The 25,194-nt window shown below is 41.1% G+C and overlaps 1 protein-coding gene across 1 annotated transcript in view; it reads right to left on the minus strand.

Moving 5' to 3' along the window:
• Nucleotides 1-731: 731 nt before the first annotated feature.
• The window catches only part of LOC133621220 (four and a half LIM domains protein 3-like), a 68,968-nt gene continuing 44,505 nt past the window's right edge, over nt 732-25,194 (minus strand). The window contains exons 2-6 of the mRNA XM_061983197.1: nt 24,788-24,960; nt 14,579-14,753; nt 7,739-7,908; nt 2,276-2,462; nt 732-2,207 (exon numbers count right to left, since the gene is read on the minus strand). Coding sequence (XP_061839181.1) covers nt 2,056-2,207; nt 2,276-2,462; nt 7,739-7,908; nt 14,579-14,753; nt 24,788-24,943 — 840 coding nt within the window. The 5' untranslated portion in view covers nt 24,944-24,960 and the 3' untranslated portion in view covers nt 732-2,055. The remainder of the gene's footprint in view (nt 2,208-2,275; nt 2,463-7,738; nt 7,909-14,578; nt 14,754-24,787; nt 24,961-25,194) is intronic.

The following is a 25,194-nucleotide window of genomic DNA, read 5'->3' on the forward strand; positions in this document are numbered from 1 at the left end:
AATACCCCACAGATTTTCTATGGGGCTAAGGTCAGGGGAGTTGGCGGGCCAATTTAGAACAGAAATACCATGGTCCGTAAACCAGGCACGGGTAGATTTTGCGCTGTGTGCAGGCGCCAAGTCCTGTTGGAACTTGAAATCTCCATCTCCATAGAGCAGGTCAGCAGCAGGAAGCATGAAGTGCTCTAAAACTTGCTGGTAGACAGCTGCGTTGACCCTGGATCTCAGGAAACAGAGTGGACCGACACCAGCAGATGTCATGGCACCCCAAACCATCACCCAACCATGCAAATTTTGCATTTCCTTTGGAAATCGAGGTCCCAGAGTCTGGAGGAAGACAGGAGAGGCACAGGATCCACGTTGCCTGAAGTCTAGTGTAAAGTTTCCACCATCAGTGATGGTTTGGGGTGCCATGTCATCTGCTGGTGTCGGTCCACTCTGTTTCCTGAGATCCAGGGTTTTTTGTTAAGTACGAAAAAAAGAAAAGAAATGTGCCCTAAATTTGATCGTTTATTACCTGGGCACACCGGTTCTCGTACTTTTGACACACGTTTCATGTCTAAAATATCACCACATAATAGTCCAGATAAGATTAGTCTAATGTTTTCCTAAAAGCAGAAATCGAGACATTTTTGGGCGTATTCACAAAAAAAGCACTTTAGTACATTGTTTTTTGTTAAGTACGTAACTAAAAATGTATCGAGCACGGGTCCGAAAAATGGGAGACAAAGGATTTTTAACCTACGACAGTTTATTGACATCCTTTTTCTCATTTGTCATGCATATTTGTTATTGTTCATGCTGCAATTAAGCTCAATCTAACAATCCAAAAACAAACTAATAAATAAATGGGTGCATTTTAGTAGTTGCTGTGGTTAATACCAGCATGCTTTTGTTTTGAAGCCTACTTTGCATTGAACGGGAAGTTGCATGTTTTAATCCTGTTTGGTGGACGCGTTTACTATATTTAGTCCGAATATCAAAAGTAATTGTTGTTTATTTCAACAACTACCGTATTTTCCGCACTATAAGGCGCACCTAAAAACCACAAATTTTCTCAAAAGCTGACAGTGCGCCTTATAACCCGGTGCGCTTTATATATGGATTAATATTACGATTCCTTTTCATAAAGTTTCGATCTCGCAACTACGGTAAACAGCCGCCATCTTTTTTCCCGGTAGAACAGGAAGCGCTTCTTCTTCTACGCAAGCAACCGCCAAGGTAAGCACCCGCCCCCATAGAACAGGAAGCGCTTCTTCTTCTACTGTAAGCAACCACCCGCCCGCGTAGAAGAAGAAAAAGCGCGCGGATATTACGTACGTTTCATTTCCTTTGTGTGTTTACATCTGTAAAGACCACAAAATGGCTCCTACTAAGCGACAGGGATCCGGTTCATGAAAAGACGCAATCTCTCCATCCGCACACGGATTACTATTTCACAGCAACTGATATTCCTGTGAACCGCACTGTGGATACAACGGGAGCACGTACGGTGAATATTCGCACCACAGGGAATGAGAAGTCATCCTTCACTGTGGTTCTAGCTTGCCATGCTAATGGCCAGAAACTTCCACCCATGGTGATATTCAAAAGGAAGACCTTGCCAAAAGAGACCTTTCCAGCCGGCGTCATCATAAAAGCTAACTCGAAGGGATGGATGAAGAAAAGATGAGCGAGTGGTTAAGGTAAGTTTAAGTTTACGCGAAGAGGCCGGGTGGCTTTCTTCACGCAGCTCCGTCCATGTTGATATACGACTCCATGCACGCCCACATCACGCTGGTTTTAATATATTATTAAAGTTTGACTGACCTATTTGACTGTTTTTTTGACATTCCTTTAGCGCAGTTAGATGCGGCTTACAACACGGGGCGGCTTATAGGTGGACAAAGTTTTGAAATATGCCGTTCATTGAAGGCGCGGCTTATAACCCAGGGCGCCTTATGGTGCGGAAAATACGGATTCTACGGAGAACCGACTCCTTTCTGATCTTCGAGCCGGTAAATGGCGTATTTAGCTACGAGGAGGGATGTTTTTTGGTAAAGTTTTGCGGCGGGCTCAGTCGTCATTGTTGCAGTCTGTACACAGAATCTGGTCCCGGTCTGGGAAGAAGCCGGAGCCGATCAGCGACACGGAGCAGCGGGAGCACTTGAAGCAGGGCTGGTGCCACTGCCGCTCCTCGAAGGAGACGTACTTGCCGTCTCCGAAACCTGCGGGGACACGTGCAGGGCCGTGTGACGCGTGGCCGGCGGGAGCGTGTTGGAGTGGGGGAAATCACCTGTGATGGCCGTGTTGCAGCCGGCGCATTTCTTGGCGTAGAGGCTGCTGAAGCACTTGACGCAGAAGGGCTTTTCCCCCTCCGAGGTGAAAGGTTGCCCGGCCAGAGGGGTTTGGCATCCCGTGCAGAGGAAGCACTCTTTGTGCCACACCTCGTCCCTGTAGGTCACCCCTCCTTTAGTCAGCGCCTGCAGGTCCAAAACACACAATGTCTCTCTTCTTCTTCACACACTTCCACAATAAAAAAATAAAAAAAAAGATGAGGAAAAATCTGTTTGCTGACGGAAACAAAACATCACAATTAGAAGTCTGTCCAAACTTAATATTCCACAAGTCACATGGTGCACAGGAAGTTGCATCATTCAGAACATATTTCAACCAGTAACATGGCCTTGTGTGGCCCCTAAACAAGATTTTGGTCTTTACTATCACTTATTTGCTATTGCCAGAAAGCCCACAATATTTACAAAACCAGTGAAGTTGTCACGTTGTGTAAATGGTAAATAAAAACAGTATACAAAGATTTGCAAATCCTTATATTCAATTGAATAGACTGCAAAGACAAGATATTTAATGTTCCAACTGAGAAACTTCTTTTTTTTGTTGCAAAAAAGTTGTCACAGGGGCATTTGTACCACTGTGTTACATGGCCTTTCCTTTTAACAACACTCAATAAACGTTTGGGAACTGAGGAGACACATTTTTTGAAGCTTCTCAGGTGGAATTCTTTCCCATTCTTGCTTGATGTACAGCTTAAGTTGTTCAACAGTCCGAGGTCTCTGTTGTGGTATTTTAGGCTTCATAATGCGCCACACATTTTCAATGGGAGACAGGTCTGGACTACAGGCAGGCCAGTCTAGTACCCGCACTCTTTCACAATGAAGCCACGCTGTTGTAACAAGTGGCTTGGCATTGTCTTGCTGAAATAAGCAGGGGCGTCCATGATAACGTTGCTTGGATGGCAACATACGTTGCTCCAAAACCTGTATGTACCTTTCGGCATTAATGGCACCTTCACAGATGTGTAAGTTACCCATGTCTTGGGCACTAATACACCCCCATACCATCACAGATGCTGGCTTTTCAACTTTGCGCCTAGAACAGTCCGGATGGTTCTTTTCATCTTTGTTCCGGAGGACACGATGTCCACAGTTTCCAAAAACAATTTGAAATGTGGACTCGTCAGATGAGCTCGGGCCCAGCGAAGCTGGCAGCGTTTCTGGGTGTTGTTGATAAATGGCTTTCGTTTTGCATCCTGAGCCCATGTGGTGATATCCTTAACACACTGATGTCGGTTTTTGATGCAGTACCGCCTGAGGTATCGAAGGTCACGGGCAATAATATTTTTCATCAAGCGTTTGAGCCAGTGGTGACTTTAAAAGCTCCCGAAAATATCCCTATATGTTTTATTTTACATTATTTACCGTATTTTCCGCACTATTAGCCGCACCTAAAAACCACAAATTTACTCAAAAGCTGACAGTGCGGCTTATAACCCGGTGCGCTTTATATATGGATTAATATTAAGATTCATTTTCATAAAGTTTCGGTCTCGCAACTACGGTAAACAGCCGCCATCTTTTTTCCCCGTAGAAGAGGAAGTGCTTCTTCTTCTACGCAAGCAACCGCCAAGGTAAGCACCCGCCCCCATAGAACAGGAAGCGCTTCTTCTTCTACTGTAAGCAACCACCCGCCCGCGTAGAAGAAGAAAAAGCGCGCGGATATTACCGTACGTTTCATTTCCTTTGTGTGTTTACATCTGTAAAGACCACAAAATGGCTCCTACTAAGCGACAGGGATCCGGTTCATGAAAAGACGCAATCTCTCCATCCGCACACGGATTACTATTTCACAGCAACTGCCTAAAGACTTTCAAGAAAAGCTGGCTACTTTCCGTGCATATTGTAAAAACAAGATAGCTGAAAAAAAGATCCGGCCAGAGAACATTATCAACATGGACGAGGTTCCACTGACTTTTGATATTCCTGTGAACCGCACTGTGGATACAACGGGAGCACGTACGGTGAATATTCGCACCACAGGGAATGAGAAGTCATCCTTCACTGTGGTTCTAGCTTGCCATGATAATGGCCAGAAACTTCCACCCATGGTGATATTCAAAAGGAAGACCTTGCCAAAAGAGACCTTTCCAGCCGGCGTCATCATAAAAGCTAACTCGAAGGGATGGATGAAGAAAAGATGAGCGAGTGGTTAAGGTAAGTTTAAGTTTACGCGAAGAGGCCGGGTGGCTTTTTTCACGCAGCTCCGTCCATGTTGATATACGACTCCATGCGCGCCCACATCACGCTGGTTTTAATATATTATTAAAGTTTGACTGACCTATCTGACTGTTTTTTTGACATTCCTTTAGCGCAGTTAGATGCGGCTTACAACACGGGGCGGGCGGCTTATAGGTGGACAAAGTTTTGAAATATGCCATTCATTGAAGGCGCGGCTTATAACCCAGGGCGCCTTATGGTGCGGAAAATACGGTATTTATTTTTTTGTTGTTTAATTCTTTTTTTTTTTTTTTTTTTTTACAAAATAGTGCCAACAAATTTGATTAAACAGGTGAAACTCAAAGATGTAAAATAATAATATGGGATATAAACATATTACATACCGAGTGAAATATGGCAAGCTTTAAAAACCCAAACTTTCTGAAATGTTCAAATGGAGGTTTAATGAAGTGTAAGCCATCATCGTCGAAATGATATGAAAAGAAGGCTTGAAATATCTGGAGTTGCATGTTATGAGCAGTGTTGGGACTAACGCGTTACAAAGTAACGCGTTACTGTAACGCCGTTACTATCGGCGGTAACTAGTAATCTAACGCGTTATTTTTTATATTCAGTAACTCCGTTACCGTTACTACATGATGCGTTACTGCGTTATTTTGCGTTATTTTTTTATGTAGTATCGGCTAGAAACTGAGAAGATCTGAGTGTTGCAGCGCTGCTGAAGAGGCGACAAAAAAGTGTGTGTACGTGTGTGTGTGTGAGTGTGTGTGTGTGTGTGTGTGTGTGTGTGTGGGAGGGGGCGTGTCTGTGTCTACTATCAAGACGTCATGGCGAACCCCGAAGCCGAGTTTCTTAAAATGGAGATATTTTCAGTACGTTTCTTTTATCGACCACAAAGAAAAGAACATTTTAGTTGAATGTAAGTTTCAAATATGCTGAAACAGCGACAAAAACAACATGCTTCGACGAAGCTAGTAAAGAGACACACACTTCACCTCCACCTCCAACAGCGGCTGGATTTTAATGAGGCACTGCACACTGAAGGTACACACACTCTGTCAATTCTCTTATATACTCTTTCATTTTAGACTTTTAGAGTGTTTGATTATCACATCACTCTAAATGTTTAGACTATAAAGTTCACAAACCTAAAGAGGGATACTAGTGGGCCAGGCTAATATTTCCTTTTCTCTAAACTAAGTGGGGAAATGTGTAGAGTGTTCTGGGCTTCAGACATGATTTTATTTCAGAATTCCTTGAGATAAAAAAACGCCTGGTTAGGCTTTATGTATGTAGTGTGTGCCTTTCTTGTTTTACAGCTATGTTGTTATTATGCTGTTTGTTACTTATGTATGTTAAGTTGCAGCTATTTAAAATAGTTTTGTCAATTTGTTCTGGTCTGAAACAAATTGGCCCTTTAAAACATATCTTTGTCTTTGTGTGTTGTATGTAGAGCACATTGCTTAGCAGAGTTCAGTGATGCAAATGCATGTCAAGTTGATCAACAGATTGTATTATTCTCCAGTGCAATAACAGTACTAAAATGAAGGCTAAAAGGGCATTACCGTATTTTCCGCACCATAAGCCGCCCCGTGTTATAAGCCGCATCTAACTGCGCTAAAGGAATGTCAAAAAAACAGTCAGATAGGTCAGTCAAACTTTAATAATATATTAAAAACCAGCGTGATGTGGGCGCGCATGGAGTCGTATATCAACATGGACGGAGCTGCGTGAAAAAAGCCACCCGGCCTCTTCGCGTAAACTTACCTTAACCACTCGCTCATCTTTTCTTCATCCATCCATCCCTTCGAGTTAGCTTTTATGATGACGCCGGCTGGAAAGGTCTCTTTTGGCAAGGTCTTCCTTTTGAATATCACCATGGGTGGAAGTTTCTGGCCATTATCATGGCAAGCTAGAACCACAGTGAAGGATGACTTCTCATTCCCTGTGGTGCGAATATTCACCGTACGTGCTCCCGTTGTATCCACAGTGCGGTTCACAGGAATATCAAAAGTCAGTGGAACCTCGTCCATGTTGATAATGTTCTCTGGCCGGATCTTTTTTTCAGCTATCTTGTTTTTACAATATGCACGGAAAGTAGCCAGCTTTTCTTGAAAGTCTTTAGGCAGTTGCTGTGAAATAGTAGTCCGTGTGCGGATGGAGAGATTGCGTCTTTTCATGAACCGGAAACCTGTCGCTTAGTAGGAGCCATTTTGTGGTCTTTACAGATGTAAACACACAAAGGAAATGAAACGTAATATCCGCGCGCTTCTTCTTCTTCTACGGGGGCGGGTGGTTGCTTACAGTAGAAGAAGAAGCGCTTCCTCTTCTATGGGGGCGGGTGCTTACCTTGGCGGTTGCTTGCGTAGAAGAAGAAGCACTTCCTCTTCTACGGGGAAAAAAGATGGCGGCTGTTTACCGTAGTTGCGAGACCTAAACTTTATGAAAATGAATCTTAATATTAATCCATATATAAAGCGCACCGGGTTATAAGCCGCACTGTCAGCTTTTGAGTAAATTTGCGGTTTTTAGGTGCGGCTAATAGTGCGGAAAATACGGTAAATGGGGCCTTAAATTTTTTTTTAAAAATATATAAGTAACTAAATAGTTACTTTTCACAGTAACGCATTACTTTTTGGTTTAAGTAACTGAGTTAGTAACTGAGTTACTTTTGAAATAAAGTAACTAGTAACTGTAACTAGTTACTGGTTTTCAGTAACTAACCCAACACTGGTTATGAGCCGATATTAGTTTGACCTTGTAAATCTAACTGCTCGTATAAACAAACCTTTGAACATTATTCACGTTTGTTTGAGTTTGCCCCTTTAAAGTAGCCAGAATGTAAGTTTTAATAGTCATTGTTCACTTTAATATGATTATAAATGTGTCAAGTGTCCCTTGACTTCAGAGTGTAAATCATCTGATTAGTGGATTGTAATAATCCTGATATTACATCATCATTATCATTCTTATTAGTGCATCTACTGTGGGGTTCCTGAATGCACCACAGGTATGTGCTGTGAAAAGTGAAAGTGAAACAAGTAGATGTATCATATTTGGTGCCGTGTTTGAATTGAAAAGGTTGACTGGAGAGTAGAATGTCTAGTTTGAGGGTCCACAATAGCGTGTGGAGATGCGCCTTATGGCAAGTATGGAATATTAAAAGATAAACAACTTGTCACCTATGGAAGGTGCGTGAAACAAGATGGCGCAGTGGGGTCTACCTTTTTGCAGCAGCTGCAGCGAGGGGCCAGCCTGCCCTCGTAGCACGGCATGCAGTAGAAGTTGCTGTTGTCTGGGAAGAAGGCCTCGCCGCCGATGGCCTTCTCGCACCCGTGACACACGAAGCACTGCTCGTGCCACGTGGAGCCGCCGTACTCCAGCAGCTTGGATCCTGCGTGAGGAAGATTACGCTGGTGAGACTTCTTAGCTTGATGGTGGAAGACGTGTGAAAAGGTGTTTCTTATCTTGATGGTGGAAGACGTGTGAAAAGGTGTTTTGTGGAGGCACAACACTTCCTGTTATCAATGTCAAATTCATCCATAAATCACCTGCCTTTTTTCATCTCTTTGTGGCTCCTGATTGTGTTTTCCAACTTCATTACATTACACTTCTTCTACAACACGGCTGTCAAACCCACATCATTTCATGTGGTCACCGAATCGTTTAATGTGGCCCGCCACCACGTTTTATTTGGCCCGACAAGTCATTTTATTAGGTTTACCACGTCAATGTAGCAGCCAAGTTATTTTACGTGACCCACTACATTATTTCAAGTCACCCGCCACGTCAATTATGTGGTCCGCTACATCATTTAATGTGGCCTGCCACATCATTTATGTGGTCCGCTACATCATTTAACGTGGCCTGCCACATCATTTATGTGGTCCACTACATTATTTTAAGTCGCCCGCCACGTCATTTATGTGATCCGCTACATCATTTAATGTGGCCTGCCACATCATTTATGTGGTCCGCTACATCATTTAACGTGGCCTGCCACATCATTTATGTGGTCCACTACATTATTTTAAGTCGCCCGCCACATCATTTATGTGATCCGCTACATCATTTAAAGTGGACTACCACATCATTTATGTGGTCCGCTACATCATTTAACTTGGCCCACTACTACATTTAAACTGTCCCTGCATTATTTTATGTCGCCCGCCACATCATTTAGGTGATCCGCTACATCATTTAAAGTGGCCTACCACATCATTTATGTGGTCCGCTACATCATTTAACTTGGCCCACTACTACATTTAAACTGTCCCTGCATTATTTTAAATTGGCCGCAACATCATTTATGTGGTCCGCTACATCATTTAACTTGGCCCACTACTGCATTTAAACTGTCCCCGCATTATTTTAAGTCGCCCGCTACATCATTTAAAGTGGCCTGCCACATCATTTATGTGGTCCGCGACATCATTTAACTTGGCCCACTACTACATTTAAACTGTCCCCACATTATTTTAAGTTGGCCGCAACATCATTTATGTGGTCCGCTACATTATTTTAAGTCGCCCGCCAACAACTACATCATTTATGTGTTCCTCCACATCATTTATGTGGTCCGCTACGTCATTTAACGTGGCCTGCCACATCATTTATGTGGTCCGCTACGTCATTTAACGTGGCCCCCTACTACATTTAAACTACCCCTGCATTATTTTAAGTTGGCCGCAACATCATTTATGTGGTCCGCTACATTATTTTAAGTCGCCCGCCAACAACTACATCATTTATGTGTTCCTCCACATCATTTATGTGGTCCGCTACATCATTTAATGTGGCCCCCTACTACATTTAAACTACCCCTGCATTATTTTAAGTTGGCTGCAACATCATTTATGTGATCCGCTACATTTAAACTGCCCCTGTATTATTTTAAGTTGGCCGCAACATCATTTATGTGGTCCGCTACATCATTTAACTTGGCCCACTACTACATTTAAACTGTCCCCGCATTATTTTAAGTTGGCCGCAACATCATTTATGTGGTCCGCTACATTATTTTAAGTCGCCCGCCAACAACTACATCATTTATGTGTTCCTCCACATCATTTATGTGGTCCGCTACATAATTTAACGTGGCCTGCCACATCATTTATGTGGTCCACTACATTTTAAGTCGCCCGCCACATAATTTATGTGATCCACTACATCATTTAATGTGTTCTGCCACATCATTTATGTGATCCACTACATCATTTAATGTGTTCTGCCACATCATTTATGTGATCCGCTACATAATTTAATGTGGCCTGCCACATCATTTATGTGATCCACTACATTATTTTAAGACGCCCGCTACATTATTTATGTGATCCGCTACATCATTTAAAGTGGCCTGCCACATCATTTATGTGGTCCGCTACATCATTTAACTTGGCCCACTACTACATTTAAACTGTTCCCGCATTATTTTAACGTCCGCTACATTATTTTAAGTCGCCCGCCAACAACTACATCATTTATTTGTTCCTCCACATCATTTATGTGGTCCGCTACGTCATTTAACGTAGCCCCCTACTACATTTAAACTGCCCCTGCATTACTTTAAGTTGGCTGCAACATAATTTATGTGATCCGCTACATTTTAAGTCGCCCGCCAACAATAACATCATTTATGCGTTCTGCCACATCATTTATGTGGTCCGCTACATCATTTAAATGGCCCACTACTACAGTTAAAGTGGGCCCTGCATTATTTTAAGTTGGCTGCAACATCATTTAATGTAGCCCGCCAAGTAATTTAACGTAATCCACCACATCCTTTTATGTAGTTCGCTATATCATTTTTAAGCGGCCCGCCGCATCATTGTATGCAGTCCGCCACGTCTTTTTTAAATGGCCCACCACATCATTTTATATGGTCCGCATTATCATTTATGTTGCCAGCCACGTCATATACAGGTAAAAGCCAGTAAATTAGAATATTTTGAAAAACTTGATTTATTTCAGTAATTGCATTCAAAAGGTGTAACTTGTACATTATATTTATTCATTGCACACAGACTGATGCATTCAAATGTTTATTTCATTTAATTTTGATGATTTGAAGTGGCAACAAATGAAAATCCAAAATTCCGTGTGTCACAAAATTAGAATATTGTGTAAGGCTAATACAAAAAAGGGATTTTTAGAAATGTTGGCCAACTGAAAAGTATGAAAATGAAAAATATGAGCATGTACAATACTCAATACTTGGTTGGAGCTCCTTTTGCCTCAATTACTGCGTTAATGCGGCGTGGCATGGAGTCGATGAGTTTCTGGCACTGCTCAGGTGTTATGAGAGCCCAGGTTGCTCTGATAGTGGCCTTCAACTCTTCTGCGTTTTTGGGTCTGGCATTCTGCATCTTCCTTTTCACAATACCCCACAGATTTTCTATGGGGCTAAGGTCAGGGGAGTTGGCGGGCCAATTTAGAACAGAAATACCATGGTCCGTAAACCAGGCACGGGTAGATTTTGCGCTGTGTGCAGGCGCCAAGTCCTGTTGGAACTTGAAATCTCCATCTCCATAGAGCAGGTCAGCAGCAGGAAGCATGAAGTGCTCTAAAACTTGCTGGTAGACGGCTGCGTTGACCCTGGATCTCAGGAAACAGAGTGGACCGACACCAGCAGATGACATGGCACCCCAAACCATCACTGATGGTGGAAACTTTACACTAGACTTCAGGCAACGTGGATCCTGTGCCTCTCCTGTCTTCCTCCAGACTCTGGGACCTCGATTTCCAAAGGAAATGCAAAATTTGCTTTCGTCAGAAAACATGACTTTGGACCACTCAGCAGCAGTCCAGCTCTTTTTTTCCTTAGCCCAGGTGAGACGCTTTGCGCGCTGTTTCTTGGTCAACAGTGGCTTGACACGAGGTATGCGGCAGTTGAAACCCATGTCTTTCAAGCGTCTCTTGGTGGTGGATCTTGAAGCACTGACTCCAGCAGCTGTCCACTCCTTCTGAATCTCCCCCACGTTTTTGAATGGGTTTTTTTTCACAATCTTGACCAGGGCGCGGTGATCCCTATCGCTTGTACACTTTTTCTGACCACAGTTTTTCCTTCCCTTTGCCTCTCCATTAATGTGTTTGGACACAGAGCTCTGAGAACAGCCAGCCTCTTCAGCAATAACCTTTTGTGTCTTTCCCTCCTTGTGCAATGTGTCGATGGTTGCCTTTTGGACAGCTGTCAAATCTGAAGTCTTCCCCATGTTTGTGTAGGCTTCAGAACTGGACTGAGAGACCATTTAAAGCCCTTTGCAGGTGTTTTGAGTTAATCAGCTGATTAGTTTGTGGCACCAGGTGTCTTCAAAATTTAACCCTTACACAATATTCTAATTTTGTGACACACGGAATTTTGGATTTTCATTTGTTGCCACTTCAAATCATCAAAATTAAATGAAATAAACATTTGAATGCATCAGTCTGTGTGCAATGAATAAATATAATGTACAAGTTACACCTTTTGAATGCAATTACTGAAATAAATCAAGTTTTTCAAAATATTCTAATTTACTGGCTTTTACCTGTATGTGGTCTGCAACATAATTTAATGTGACCGGCAGGTTATTTAATTAACGTGGTCCGCCACATCATTATACATGGTCCGCCTTGACATTTAAGTGGCCCACCATATCATTTATAGTGGCCCGTAACATCACTTAATTTGACCCGCCAAGTCTTTTAAAGTGGCCCGCCAAGTCATTTAACATGGTCCGCCACATCATTTTGTGGGGTTCACCTCAACATCTAAGTGGCCCACCATATCATTTTTAGTGGCCGGTTACATCATTTCATTTGACCCAACAAGTCTTTTATTATGGACAGCCAAGTCCTTTAATATGGTCGGCTACATCATTTTGTGTGGCCTACCTCGACATTTAAGTGGCACGCCATATCATATACACATATATACATACATATACATATACATATATACATATACATACATATATATATATATACATATACATATATATATATATATATATATATATATATATACACATATACATACATACATACATACATACATACATACATATATATATATATACACATACATACATACATACATACATATATATACATATAAACATATATATACAAACCCCGTTTCCATATGAGTTGGGAAATTGTGTTATATGTAAATATAAACGGAATACAATGATTTGCAAATCCTTTTCAACCCATATTCAGTTGAATATGCTACAAAGACAACATATTTGATGTTCAAACTCATAAACATTTTTTTTTTTTTGCAAATAATCATTAACTTTAGAATTTGATGCCAGCAACACGTGACAAAGAAGTTGGGAAAGGTGGCAATAAATACTGATAAAGTTGAGGAATGCTCATCAAACACTTATTTGGAACATCCCACTGGTGAACAGGCAAATTGGGAACAGGTGGGTGCCATGATTGGGTATAAAATTAGATTCAATGAAATGCTCAGTCATTCACAAACAAGGATGGGGCGAGGGTCACCACTTTGTCAACAAATGCGTGAGCAAATTGTTGAACAGTTTAAGAAAAACCTTTCTCAACCAGCTATTGTAAGGAATTGAGGGATTTCACCATCTACGGTCCGTAATATCATCAAAAGGTTCAGAGAATCTGGAGAAATCACTGCACGTAAGCAGCTAAGCCCGTGACCTTCGATCCCCCAGGCTGTACTGCGTCAACAAGCGACATCAGTGTGTAAAGGATATCACCACATGGGCTCAGGAACACTTCAGAAACCCACTGTCAGTAACTACAGTTGGTCGCTACATCTGTAAGTGCAAGTTAAAACTCTTCAATGCAAGGCAAAAACCGTTTATCAACAACACCCAGAAATGCCATCGGCTTCGCTGGGCCTGAGCTCATCTAAGATGGACTGATACAAAATGGAAAAGTGTTCTGTGGTCTGACGAGTCCACATTTCAAATTGTTTTTGGAAACTGTGGGCGTCGTGTCCTCCGGACCAAAGAGGAAAAGAACCATCCGGATTGTTATAGGCACAAAGTTGAAAAGCCAGCATCTGTGATGGTATGGGGGTGTATTAGTGCCCAAGACATGGGTAACTTACACATCTGTGAAGGCGCCATTAATGCTGAAAGGTACATACAGGTTTTGGAGCAACATATGTTGCCATCCAAGTAACGTTACTATGGACGCCCCTGCTTATTTCAGCAAGACAATGCCAAGCCACGTGTTACATCAACGTGGCTTCATAGTGAAGGAGTGCGGGTACTAGACTGGCCTGCCTGTAGTCCAGACCTGTCTCCCATTGAAAATGTGTGGCGCATTATAAAGCCTAAAATACCACAACGGAGACCCCCGGACTGTTGAACAACTTAAGCTGTACATCAAGCAAGAATGGGAAAGAATTCCACCTGAGAAGCTTAAAAAAATGTGTCTCCTCAGTTCCCAAACGTTTACGGAGTATTGTTAAAAGGAAAGGCCATGTAACACAGTGGTGAACATGCCCTTTCCCAACTACTTTGGCACGTGTTGCAGCCATGAAATTCTAAGTTAATTATTATTTGCAAAAAAAAAAAAAAAGTTTATGAGTTTGAACATCAAATATCTTGTCTTTGTAGTGCATTCAATTGAATATGGGTTGAAAAGGATTTGCAAATCATTGTATTCCGTTTATATTTACATCTAACACAATTTCCCAACTCATATGGAAACGGGGTTTGTACATATATATACATATATATATATATATATATATATATATATATATATATATATATATATATATATATATATATATATATATATATATATATATATATATATATATATATATGTGTGTGTGTTATTATTTGTCCTGTTTTAACTGTATTTATATGTACATTCTGAGGTGATGTGGCCCTCAATAAAAATGAGTTTGACCCCTGTTCTAGAATATCGCGCTCACATACCACAATATTGGCTAGCTTCTTTCCCGTCATCCAACACCACCGCAGCAGCAGCAGCCACAGCCTGAAACCCTCACTGCAATCATCCAAAAGCTGCGATGCCTTAAAGCCCGCAAATACCTTCTTTCTGCCCATGAGGGCTAGATAGCTCACCAGGCATGACTTTCTTGTCGCAGGCCACACACTTGGCGGAGAACTCGTTGCCGTAGCACTCGCTGCACACTAGCGCGTCGTCCTGGCTGGTGAAGGGCTCGCCGGCCAGGGAGCGTTCGCAGCGCACGCAGCGGAAGCAGTGGTCGTGGTAGTATTTGTTGTTGTAGAAGAGCTCCTGGAGGAGGAGGAGGAGGAGGACAAAGAGGTCAAGATGACTTTGGAAACAGTTCTTTAGCTACGAATAAAAGCAAAAGTGGAAAACTTTATCTGAGATACAATATCAAAATGCCCGTTTTAATAAAACAACACCTGCATAATGGACTCAATAATCAGGCCAGTCCAAGCCCAAGATATGCCCCGATATATATGCATGTAAACAATATACCCCCGCCACCGCCTTGGATTGTAAAAGTAAACAAAATGACCCCCAATAGGCTTTAAAATCAGGAAGGTTGCACTTTGACACAAAAGTGATGGTGCCCAACAGCCCAAAATACACAAGAATTACAAAAAAGTAAAACAAATGCACAGTTATTATTAGAGATGTCCGATAATGGCTTTTTTGCCGATGTATCCGATATTGTCCAAGTCTTAATTACCGATTCCGATATCAACCGATACCGATATATACAGTCGTGGAATTAACACATTATTATGCCTCATTTTGTTGTGATGCCCCGCTGGATGCATTAAACAATGTAACAAGGTTTTCCAAAATAAATCAACTCAAGTTATGGAAAAAAATGCCATATTTATTATTGAAGTCACAAAGTGCATTATTTTTTATAACATGCCTCAAAACAGCAGCTTGGAATTTGGGACATGCTCTCCCTCAGAGAGCATGAGGAGGTTGAGGTGGGCGGGGTTGGGGGAGGAGGGGTTGAGGTGGTGGTGGGGGTTAGAGGATAGCAGGGGGATGTATATTGTAGCGTCCCGGAAGAGTTAGTGCTGCAAGGGGTTCTGGGTATTTGTTCTGTTGTGTTACGGTGCGGATGTTCTCCCGAAATGTGTTTGTCATTCTTGTTTGGTGTGGGTTCACAGTAACAGTGTTAAAGTTGTTTATACGGCCACCCTCAGTGTGACCTGTATGGCTGTTGACCAAGTATGCGTTGCATTCACTTGTGTGATAAGTCGTAGATATTATGTGACTGGGCCGGCAGGCAAAGGCAGTGCCTTTAAGGCACGCCCCCAATATTGTTGTCTGGGTGGAAATCGGGAGAAATTCGGGAGAATGGTTGCCCCGGGAGATTTTCGGGAGGGGCGCTGAAATTCGGGAGTCTCCCGGGAAAATCAGGAGGGTTGGCAAGCATGACTGGGAGACGCAACTGCTCTGTACTTCTCCCTACGTCCGTGTACCACTCCGTACAGCGGCGTTTTAAAAAGGTCATACATTTTACTTTTTGAAACCGATACCGATAATTTCCGATATTACATTTTAAAGCATTTATTGGCGGATAATATCGGCAGTCCGATATTATCGGACATCTCTAGTTATTATCCCTTGTATATCACAGTTTGAATTAGTCATAATAAAGCAAATATTTTTACAGCCAGAGCATAAAAAAACTGTTTATGACTTTTCAAAAAAAATTTTTTTAACATTATGAGATTCCTCTAAACATGAAATACAGTTACCTTTAAACTCATTTAATCCAATACACAGTACGGTAGTAATGCTGCCTGCGGCTGAGCCAATCAGTGGCCACGATACTGAACAGCATGCTCTGATTGGTTTGTTCTCCTCTAGTGGCATATACTAGTGGAGTATTGAACATGTAAGGAACATTTGACATGTGTTTACTTGTATTTCTGGACTGTATAAGTCAGAAATTCAATAATTCAATAAACAAATGTTGTTTTTTAAACGTGAGTGCTGATTTTGCTCTATTGTTGTTGTTATTGACGTGTTTGCTGTTGTTGTTTTTGTCTCTCATCTTATCCCCACAATTTCCCCCTGTCTTCCTTTTTTTTCTCTTTCTATCCCCCTCCTGCTGCGGCCTGGCTGCACCAAATGATAATATAAATACATTTAATAAAGTCAAATACAAGTATCCCACACTTCTCTTTTGGAAAGTAAATCTGAACAGCCGATCTGGGCATCTACATCAACTATATGATTTGCCTGAGAAGCTGGACAGGACCAAAAAAAAAAAAATCAATCAACCAATCAATGTTTATTTATATAGCCCTAAATCACAAGTGTCTCAAAGGGCTGCACAAGCCACAACGACATCCTCGGTACAGAGCCCACATATGAAAAAAAAAAAAAAAGTGCGTTCATTTAGTCGATTTTATGCTTGAAAATGCTTCATTTAGGCTAAAAATAGGTAGAATATGCTTAAAAACAATACATTTTTGACCCCCAAAAATTTGCCACAGGGTGAGGCCACAAACTTCCAAGCGTGGTGTGCCGAGGGACAACTGTACTGAAAATTGGACCCTGCCATTCAAAACTAGGCTGCTCCATTACTAATGATTAATGTAACTACATCTGAAAAAATAGTACAATAGCAATAGGAGAGACTATTCATCCCTGAACACCATGGAGTTCATGTAGGCTTAATGATGCACTTACATTATTATATCAACTATCAGAGACAGAAACTCGTCATTTAACATAATGTCCTTTTTTGCTGCTTCAACACAGCTCAATCAACACAGAAAAAGGTCAAATGAAATAACAGACAGACAGGGCTTTGCTGTCCGTAACACACACACACACAAGTGAATTAGCCTTCACCTCAAGCCAGGACTGCGAGCGAGCTGAAGCTGCCGTTTATATTTCTAGAAGGTCAACGGGCTCATAGTGATGTTACTAGTAGTTGACTGGGAGGTGTTTATTATCATTTGGGGACAGTCCGCTGCCTGATGCTTACCTGCTAAACGCTAAGCACTGACTACATGCGCTCTGAGTACGCACTGCTGATTGGCACTGCTGATTGGCTGTTACCGCTCTGTTTGTAACCAATCGTTCGGTACACCTCCGAACCGAACCGAAACCCCCGTACTGAAACGGTTCAATACAAATACACGTACCGTTACACCCCTACTATAAATAAATAAAAAACAATGAAAATGGGCTGGACAAAAATGGTACTCTGTCCTAATATGGTCGTTGTGGCTTGTGCAGCCCTTTGAGACACTTGTGATTAAGGGCTGTATAAATAAACTGATTGATTGATTGATACACCCTCATACTCGGGCCATAAATAGAAAACCCGTGGGCGGGGCGTGTTTTTATTCATATCAGCTTCAATTAGTGAAATGATGAATGGGTTTATTATTAGAATTTCTATACATCTAATATATTATAAATAAGGTAAATATTTTTTACATCTTTTTGGAATTTTGCCCATCATCCACAACCGATCATGAGACAAGAACACACGTCTTTCGCTTTTCTGTGCAACCTAAATAGTAAAAAAAAATTGCTAGTAAGAGGCGGCTAACAATGCAGGTAATGATGATATGATCTATTCCGACTATAAAGACCTCTAAAAACCTCCAACACTGTTTGATATACTTGACTTTATATACTATGTACTCTTCCCACTCCCTTTCAGGCAAAACTGGACAATCATGCATTACATACTATACATTACCTTTTGCACTATATTAATTTATATTATTATGTGTTGTCAACTTTGTACTTTTTTATGTCATTGCCTGAAATAAATACATAGAAAAAAAAAGAAAAATAATGAAAAAAATTAAAAAAAGATATATATATACTATGTAAATATTTACAGTATTTTGGTCAGTTTGCATTGAGTTCACAGCAATGAACACTACCTTCGTTAACAGCAAAGAGAACACTTTCTGCTTTTTGCTACCACTAATCATGGCAGACTTTGTGAGTGTCTTATAATGTAGCACTATTGCTCAATGCTTCAAATAAAAACATAAAACAGTGACTTACAATGTCCGCTATCGCTGGGATGGTTGTATCTTTCAGCACAAACTTCTCAACTTGGTGTCACAACCTTCTACTACACAAGACGTAGGATTTATAACCGAGTATTACCTTTTTTCTAACTCATAGGCAGCTTAAGCTACTTCGTCTAGTAGCTTAGCTACAGGCTAGTGGTCGACGGAGCAGTGTGAGCAGCGCTCGAAAAGTAGTTCCTCGGTGGTAGCCCTAACGATATTAACGTGGCTATAGCTTGGTTTGTATGCAGGTCCAGGCATGTACTGTATATGAAGTGTCGTTGGCGGTTTTGGGATGCTTTGTTTACAAGCGGAATAGATAAAACCCAAATTGTCCGCATTGTTAGCCGCCTCGTACTAGCAGTTTTCCGCTCTTTAGAACGCACGGAAAAGAGAAATACTTGTGTTGTCTCACATAGGGATTGTAGATAACGGGCAAAATCCTCTAAAAAAAGTGCAGTTTTTCGTGAAGAAAATGGTAATAATAAAAATAAAAATAAATAAATAATAAAAAAAATAACTTTTTTTTTATAATAATAATGGATTAGATTTATATAGCGCTTTCCTATCGACGAGATACTCAAAGCACTCACAGAGAAGTGAGCACCCATCATTCATTCACTCCACATTCACACTTCAAGTGGTGGTAAGCTACATTTGTAGCCACAGAAAAACACATTAACTAATCAATAAATAAATCTCACAAGTGTAAAACTACTTTTTTAAAGTAATAATTTCTTACTTCAAGCATGAAAAAAAAAAAATCATGATGCCGAGCGCATATCATTATGTCAAGATAATGGCACTAGCATTTATTTAATTTAAGAATATTTTTGAGCAAAAAGGTCAAAAAGAAAATTTCTATAAAGAAAAGTGCACTTGTTATTAGTGAGAATATACTTATTTTAAAGGTATTTTTGGGTTCATTGAGGTTAGCTAATTTTACTTGTTTTGGAAAGTCTTGACAAGCCGAATTTTCTTGTTCTATTGGCAGATAATTTTTGCTTAGTTCAAATAAAATACCCCTCATTTTTGTATTTTTTTTCTTTGTTTTTGAAGTGTTGTTGTTGTAATGTTATGTTTTTTTTTTAAATGCTCACATCTCTTCACAACACTTTAAGAGCTGTGCTGGACAATAAGTTGACTGCTACCTCATCGGCTCGCACTGTTTTAATTAGGGCTGCAGCTAACGATTATTTTTCTATCGATTAATCTATAGATTATTTTTTCGATTAATCGGTTAATCTATAGATTTTTTTTCGATTAATCTATAGATTATTTTTCCTTTTACCGATTTTTTTTTTTTATTTAAAATGAAGAGGAAAAAATAAATGTAGGCCAGTTTTTTCAAAAGGCATGGCTTTTATTTACAAAAAAAAAAGTATGGCCACTCAGTCAACATTGACAACAACATGACAAAATATTCTGTAACAATGTAAACATTTAAAACTTTTAACATTTAACAAAATTAAAAGTAGCTTATTTTCTTTTTAATGTGCAAATATAAAAGTAAACATCCAGTGCAAATCTTAATATTCTGGAATAGTATAAGCATTTCAAAAGTAAAAAGTATTGCTTATTTTGCTTTAAAATGTGCAAAAATAAAGATAAACATCCAATACAAAAAAGTGCAAAACGGAAATATTCTGTAACAAGTGTAAACATTTCAACAAAAGTAAAAGTATTGCTTATTTGCTAAAATGTGCAAAAATAAAGCTAAACATCCAATACAAAAAAGTGTACAGTGTAAACATTTCAACAAAAGTAAAAGTATTGCTTATTTTGCTTAATAACACAACAATGATAGTATGATTAAAGTGAAAGTTAATTGTTGGTTTGTACATAGTATATGTAACTGTTAATGTTGTAAAAGGTATTTGCACAACTAATTAACGTTAGCGTTTGTGACACGTCTTGTGCCGTGGGGTTCTTTCAGGACCGACAGACTGAACGCCAGACGGCTTTGCCAGGTTTACAATCTTTTCATTTTACACAAAGTCTTTTCTCTTCCAACTGCGCGGATCGCGCACCTGGGCACGATTGCGGCGTCGCTCCCGGCGCGCCCCTCCTCGCCGCTCGCTCGCCGCCGCCGCCTCTCCACAGCGTTAAAGAGGAGCGCGTCTTTGTAAACACTGAACAGGCACGCCAAACGCGCCTCTCAGAGCGAAACGGTGCTTTAGTTTATGAATTTACAACGCAGATACAAATGACACATTCATGTTTTTGTGTAATAATGACAACGTATACGCACGCGGACGATTGACTTGTTGATGGTGATGGCAAGAACGCTGTCGGGTGTTTTCTTTTCAAATGTTCGTTCATAGCCGTTGTGCTGCTATGATAGGCCATTTCCGCTCGACACAGTGTGCATACAACAACATTATTAGGCCGTTTATTGAAATACTCCCACACTTTTGACGACTTTTGGCGTGCTTTTTTCCCCTCGCTCGCATCGTCTGCTTTGCGCTCCGCCATGACAGTAAAGTAGAGTGACGTAAATATGCGACGCGCCGACGCACAAAAACGGCGTCGACGTATTTACGTAACCGATGACGTCGACTACGTCGACGCGTCGTTTCAGCCTTAGTTTTAATTAACTCTCTTTGGTGGGGATTTATGGATCTCGGTTCAAGAACAGTGTGTTAACAAAACAAAAAAAAGCACAACCACGCCTAATTAAAGACAAATGAGAGAAGTCATGTTGGAGTTGTAAGACTATCCAAAGTGTTGCAATGATGTCGTCTCAGCGACAGCCATAACATATTACTCACAGGCGGTGACTAATGTTCACATCTGCACTAAACTGTGACTTAACACAAGCGTAACATGTTTCTTTATCAGCCAAGACGTCATAGGTCACACTCACCCGCGGGATTTGGATTTCCTGCACATGACTACTTCAGTCCCTTGGATGTTGGCCAATATTCAGCCACTTTTCTTCTTGTTTTTTTATGCTTGCAGTTCAGCAGAAGTTCATATTGGCCCGGTGATAAATGGTCAAATATATATATATATATATATATGATCAAGGCGTGGAGTTTCACAAAAACACGCACCGACGAGGGAGCGAGAGGGTTGAGGGCTGGCCGCCGTGAGCGGGGGAGACCGAGGGCCAACGTAAGCAGCACAGTAATTTACTGTCGGTCCCTCGCTGGGAGCTCATAATTCACAGGACACTCGTAACCTTTGTGACATCTGTGACTGTTTCCTAGAGGGTCCGAGAGTTTTTTTTTAAGGGGAAATAAACAACATGATGCAAGCGGAGTCATCATTGGACTGCAGAAATAGTGAGAGAATCGTGCAAATACCCCCCCCCCCCGTTAGTCAGCAGGTTTCATTATTATGATGACTTAAATGCTACCAATGGACTATCTGATAAGGGTGTGTACATCAATCAATCAATCAATGTTTACTTATATAGCCCTAAATCACGAGTGTCTCAAAGGGCTGCACAAGCCACAACGACATGCTCGGCTCAAATCCCACATCAGGGCAAGGAAAAACTCAACCCAATGGGACAATGAGAAACCTTGGAGGGGACCGCAGATGTGGGGACCCCCCCCCTGGGCGACCGGTGCAATGGACGTCGAGTGGATCTAGCATAATATTGTGAGAGTCCAGTCCATAGTGGATCTAACATAATAGTGTGAGAGTCCAGTCCATAGTGGATCTAACATAATAGTGTGAGAGTCCAGTCCATAGTGGATCTAACATAATAGTGTGAGAGTCCAGTCCATAGTGGATCTAACATAATAGTGTGAGCGTCCAGTCCATAGTGGATCTAACATATTAGTGTGAGAGTCCAGTCCATAGTGGATCTAACATAATAGTGTGAGAGTCCAGTCCATAGTGGATCTAACATAATAGTGTGAGAGTCCAGTCCATAGTGGATCTAACATAATAGTGTGAGAGTCCAGTCCATAGTGGATCTAACATAATATTTTGAGAGTCCAGTCCATAGTGGATCTAACATAATAGTGTGAGAGTCCAGTCCATAGTGGATCTAACATAATATTGTCAGAGTCCAGTCCATAGTGGATCTAACATAATAGTGTGAGAGTCCAGTCCATAGTGGATCTAACATAATAGTGAGAGTCTAGTCCATAGTGGATCTAACATAATAATGTGAGAGTCCAGTCCATAGTGGATCTAACATAATAGTGAGAGTCCAGTCCATAATGGATCTAACATAATAATGTGAGAGTCCAGTCCGTAGTGGATCTAACATAATAGTGTGAGAGTCCAGTCCATAGTGGATCTAACATATTAGTGTGAGAGTCCAGTCCATAGTGGATCTAACATAATAGTGAGAGACCAGTCCATAGTGGATCTAACATAATAGTGTGAGAGTCCAGTCCATAGTGGATCTAACATAATAGTGAGAGACCAGTCCATAGTGGATCTAGCATTATAGTGAGAGTCCAGTCCATAGTGGATCTAACATAATAGTGAGAGACCAGTCCATAGTGGATCTAACATAATATTGTGAGAGTCCAGTCCATAGTGGATCTAACATAATAGTGTGAGAGTCCAGTCCATAGTGGATCTAACATAATAGTGAGAGTCTAGTCCATAGTGGATCTAACATAATAATGTGAGAGTCCAGTCCATAGTGGATCTAACATAATAGTGAGAGTCCAGTCCATAATGGATCTAACATAATAATGTGAGAGTCCAGTCCGTAGTGGATCTAACATAATAGTGTGAGAGTCCAGTCCATAGTGGATCTAACATAATAGTGTGAGAGTCCAGTCCATAGTGGATCTAACATATTAGTGTGAGAGTCCAGTCCATAGTGGATCTAACATAATAGTGAGAGTCCAGTCCATAGTGGATCTAACATAATAGTGTGAGAGTCCAGTCCATAGTGGATCTAACATAATAGTGTGAGAGACCAGTCCATAATGGATCTAACATAATAGTGAGAGTCCAGTACATAGAGGATCTAACATAATAGTGTGAGAGTCCAGTCCATAGTGGATCTAACATAATAGTGTGAGAGTCCAGTCCATAGTGGATCTAACATAATATTGTGAGAGTCCAGTCCATAGTGGATCTAACATAATAGTGTGAGAGTCCAGTCCATAGTGGATCTAACATAATAGTGTGAGAGTCCAGTCCATAGTGGATCTAGCATAATATTGTGAGAGTCCAGTCCATAGTGGATCTAACATAATAGTGTGAGAGTCCAGTCCATAGTGGATCTAGCATAATATTGTGAGAGTCCAGTCCATAGTGGATCTAACATAATAGTGTGAGAGTCCAGTCCATAGTGGATCTAACATAATAGTGTGAGAGTCCAGTCCATAGTGGATCTAACATAATAGTGAGAGACCAGTCCATAGTGGATCTAGCATTATAGTGAGAGTCCAGTCCATAGTGGATCTAACATAATAGTGAGAGACCAGTCCATAGTAGATCTAACATAATAGTGAGAGTCTAGTCCATAGTGGATCTAACATAATAGTGAGAGTCCAGTCCATAGTGGATCTAACATAATAGTGAGAGTCTAGTCCATAGTGGATCTAACATAATAATGTGAGAGTCCAGTCCATTGTGGATCTAACATAATAGTGAGAGTCCAGTCCATAGTGGATCTAACATAATAGTGTGAGAGTCCAGTCCATAGTGGATCTAACATAATAGTGTGAGAGTCTAGTCCATAGTAGAGCTAACATAATAGTGAGAGACCAGTCCATAGTGGATCTAACATAATAGTGTGAGAGTCCAGTCCATAGTGGATCTAACATAATAGGGTGAGAGTCCAGTCCATAGTGGATCTAACATAACAGTGTGAGAGTCCAGTCCATAGTGGATCTAACATAATAGTGTGACAGTCCAGTCCATAGTGGATCTAACATAATATTGTGAGAGTCCAGTCCATAGTGGATCTAACATAATAGTGTGAGAGTCCAGTCCATAGTGGATCTAACATAATAGTGAGAGACCAGTCCATAGTGGATCTAACATAATAGTGTGAGTCCAGTCCATAGTGGATCTAACATAATAGTGGGAGAGTCCAGTCCATAGTGGATCTAACATAATAATGTGAGACTCCAGTCCATAGTGGATCTAACATAATAGTGGGAGAGTCCAGTCCATAGTGGATCTAACATATTAGTGAGAGTCCATTCCATAGTGGGGCCAGCAGGGGGGCGGGGGTTACCGGTACTTTTTAGAGGCGGTAGGTATAGTACCGAATATGATTCATTAGTATCGCGGTACTATACTAGTACCGGTATACCATACAACCCTAGTGCAAACTAACCAAAGCAAACTCACCTTGGCATTGTGACTGATGATTTCTTTACACTCCTGACAGGTGTTGGCGTACAGGCGGTCATAGCAGGGGATGCAGTGAGGGTTGTCCTCCACCTGGATGTACTTGCGTCCATACAAGGACTCTGCGCAGTTTTTGCAGTCGAAGCGGTCACTCATGATGTCAACCTGACCTCCTGGGTAGAAAGAATTCACAGTTTAGCAAACACTGTCGGCAACCAGAAGGCAAAAGGAGGGGGAAGGAGGAGATAGTAAGAGAAAGACAGGTACAACTACATAAAGTGAACTTGTTATGGAAATGTTGGTCATCTGGACTCTGTGGGTCCTTTAGGTCAGGAAATTTCAGGAAGTGTTTCCGTTTTTTTTGGGCCAATCTTTTTGAAATATGTGGACGCTCAGTTGAATGAACC

This window comes from Nerophis lumbriciformis, linkage group LG21, assembly GCF_033978685.3.
Source record: "Nerophis lumbriciformis linkage group LG21, RoL_Nlum_v2.1, whole genome shotgun sequence".
NCBI lineage: Eukaryota > Metazoa > Chordata > Actinopteri > Syngnathiformes > Syngnathidae > Nerophis > Nerophis lumbriciformis.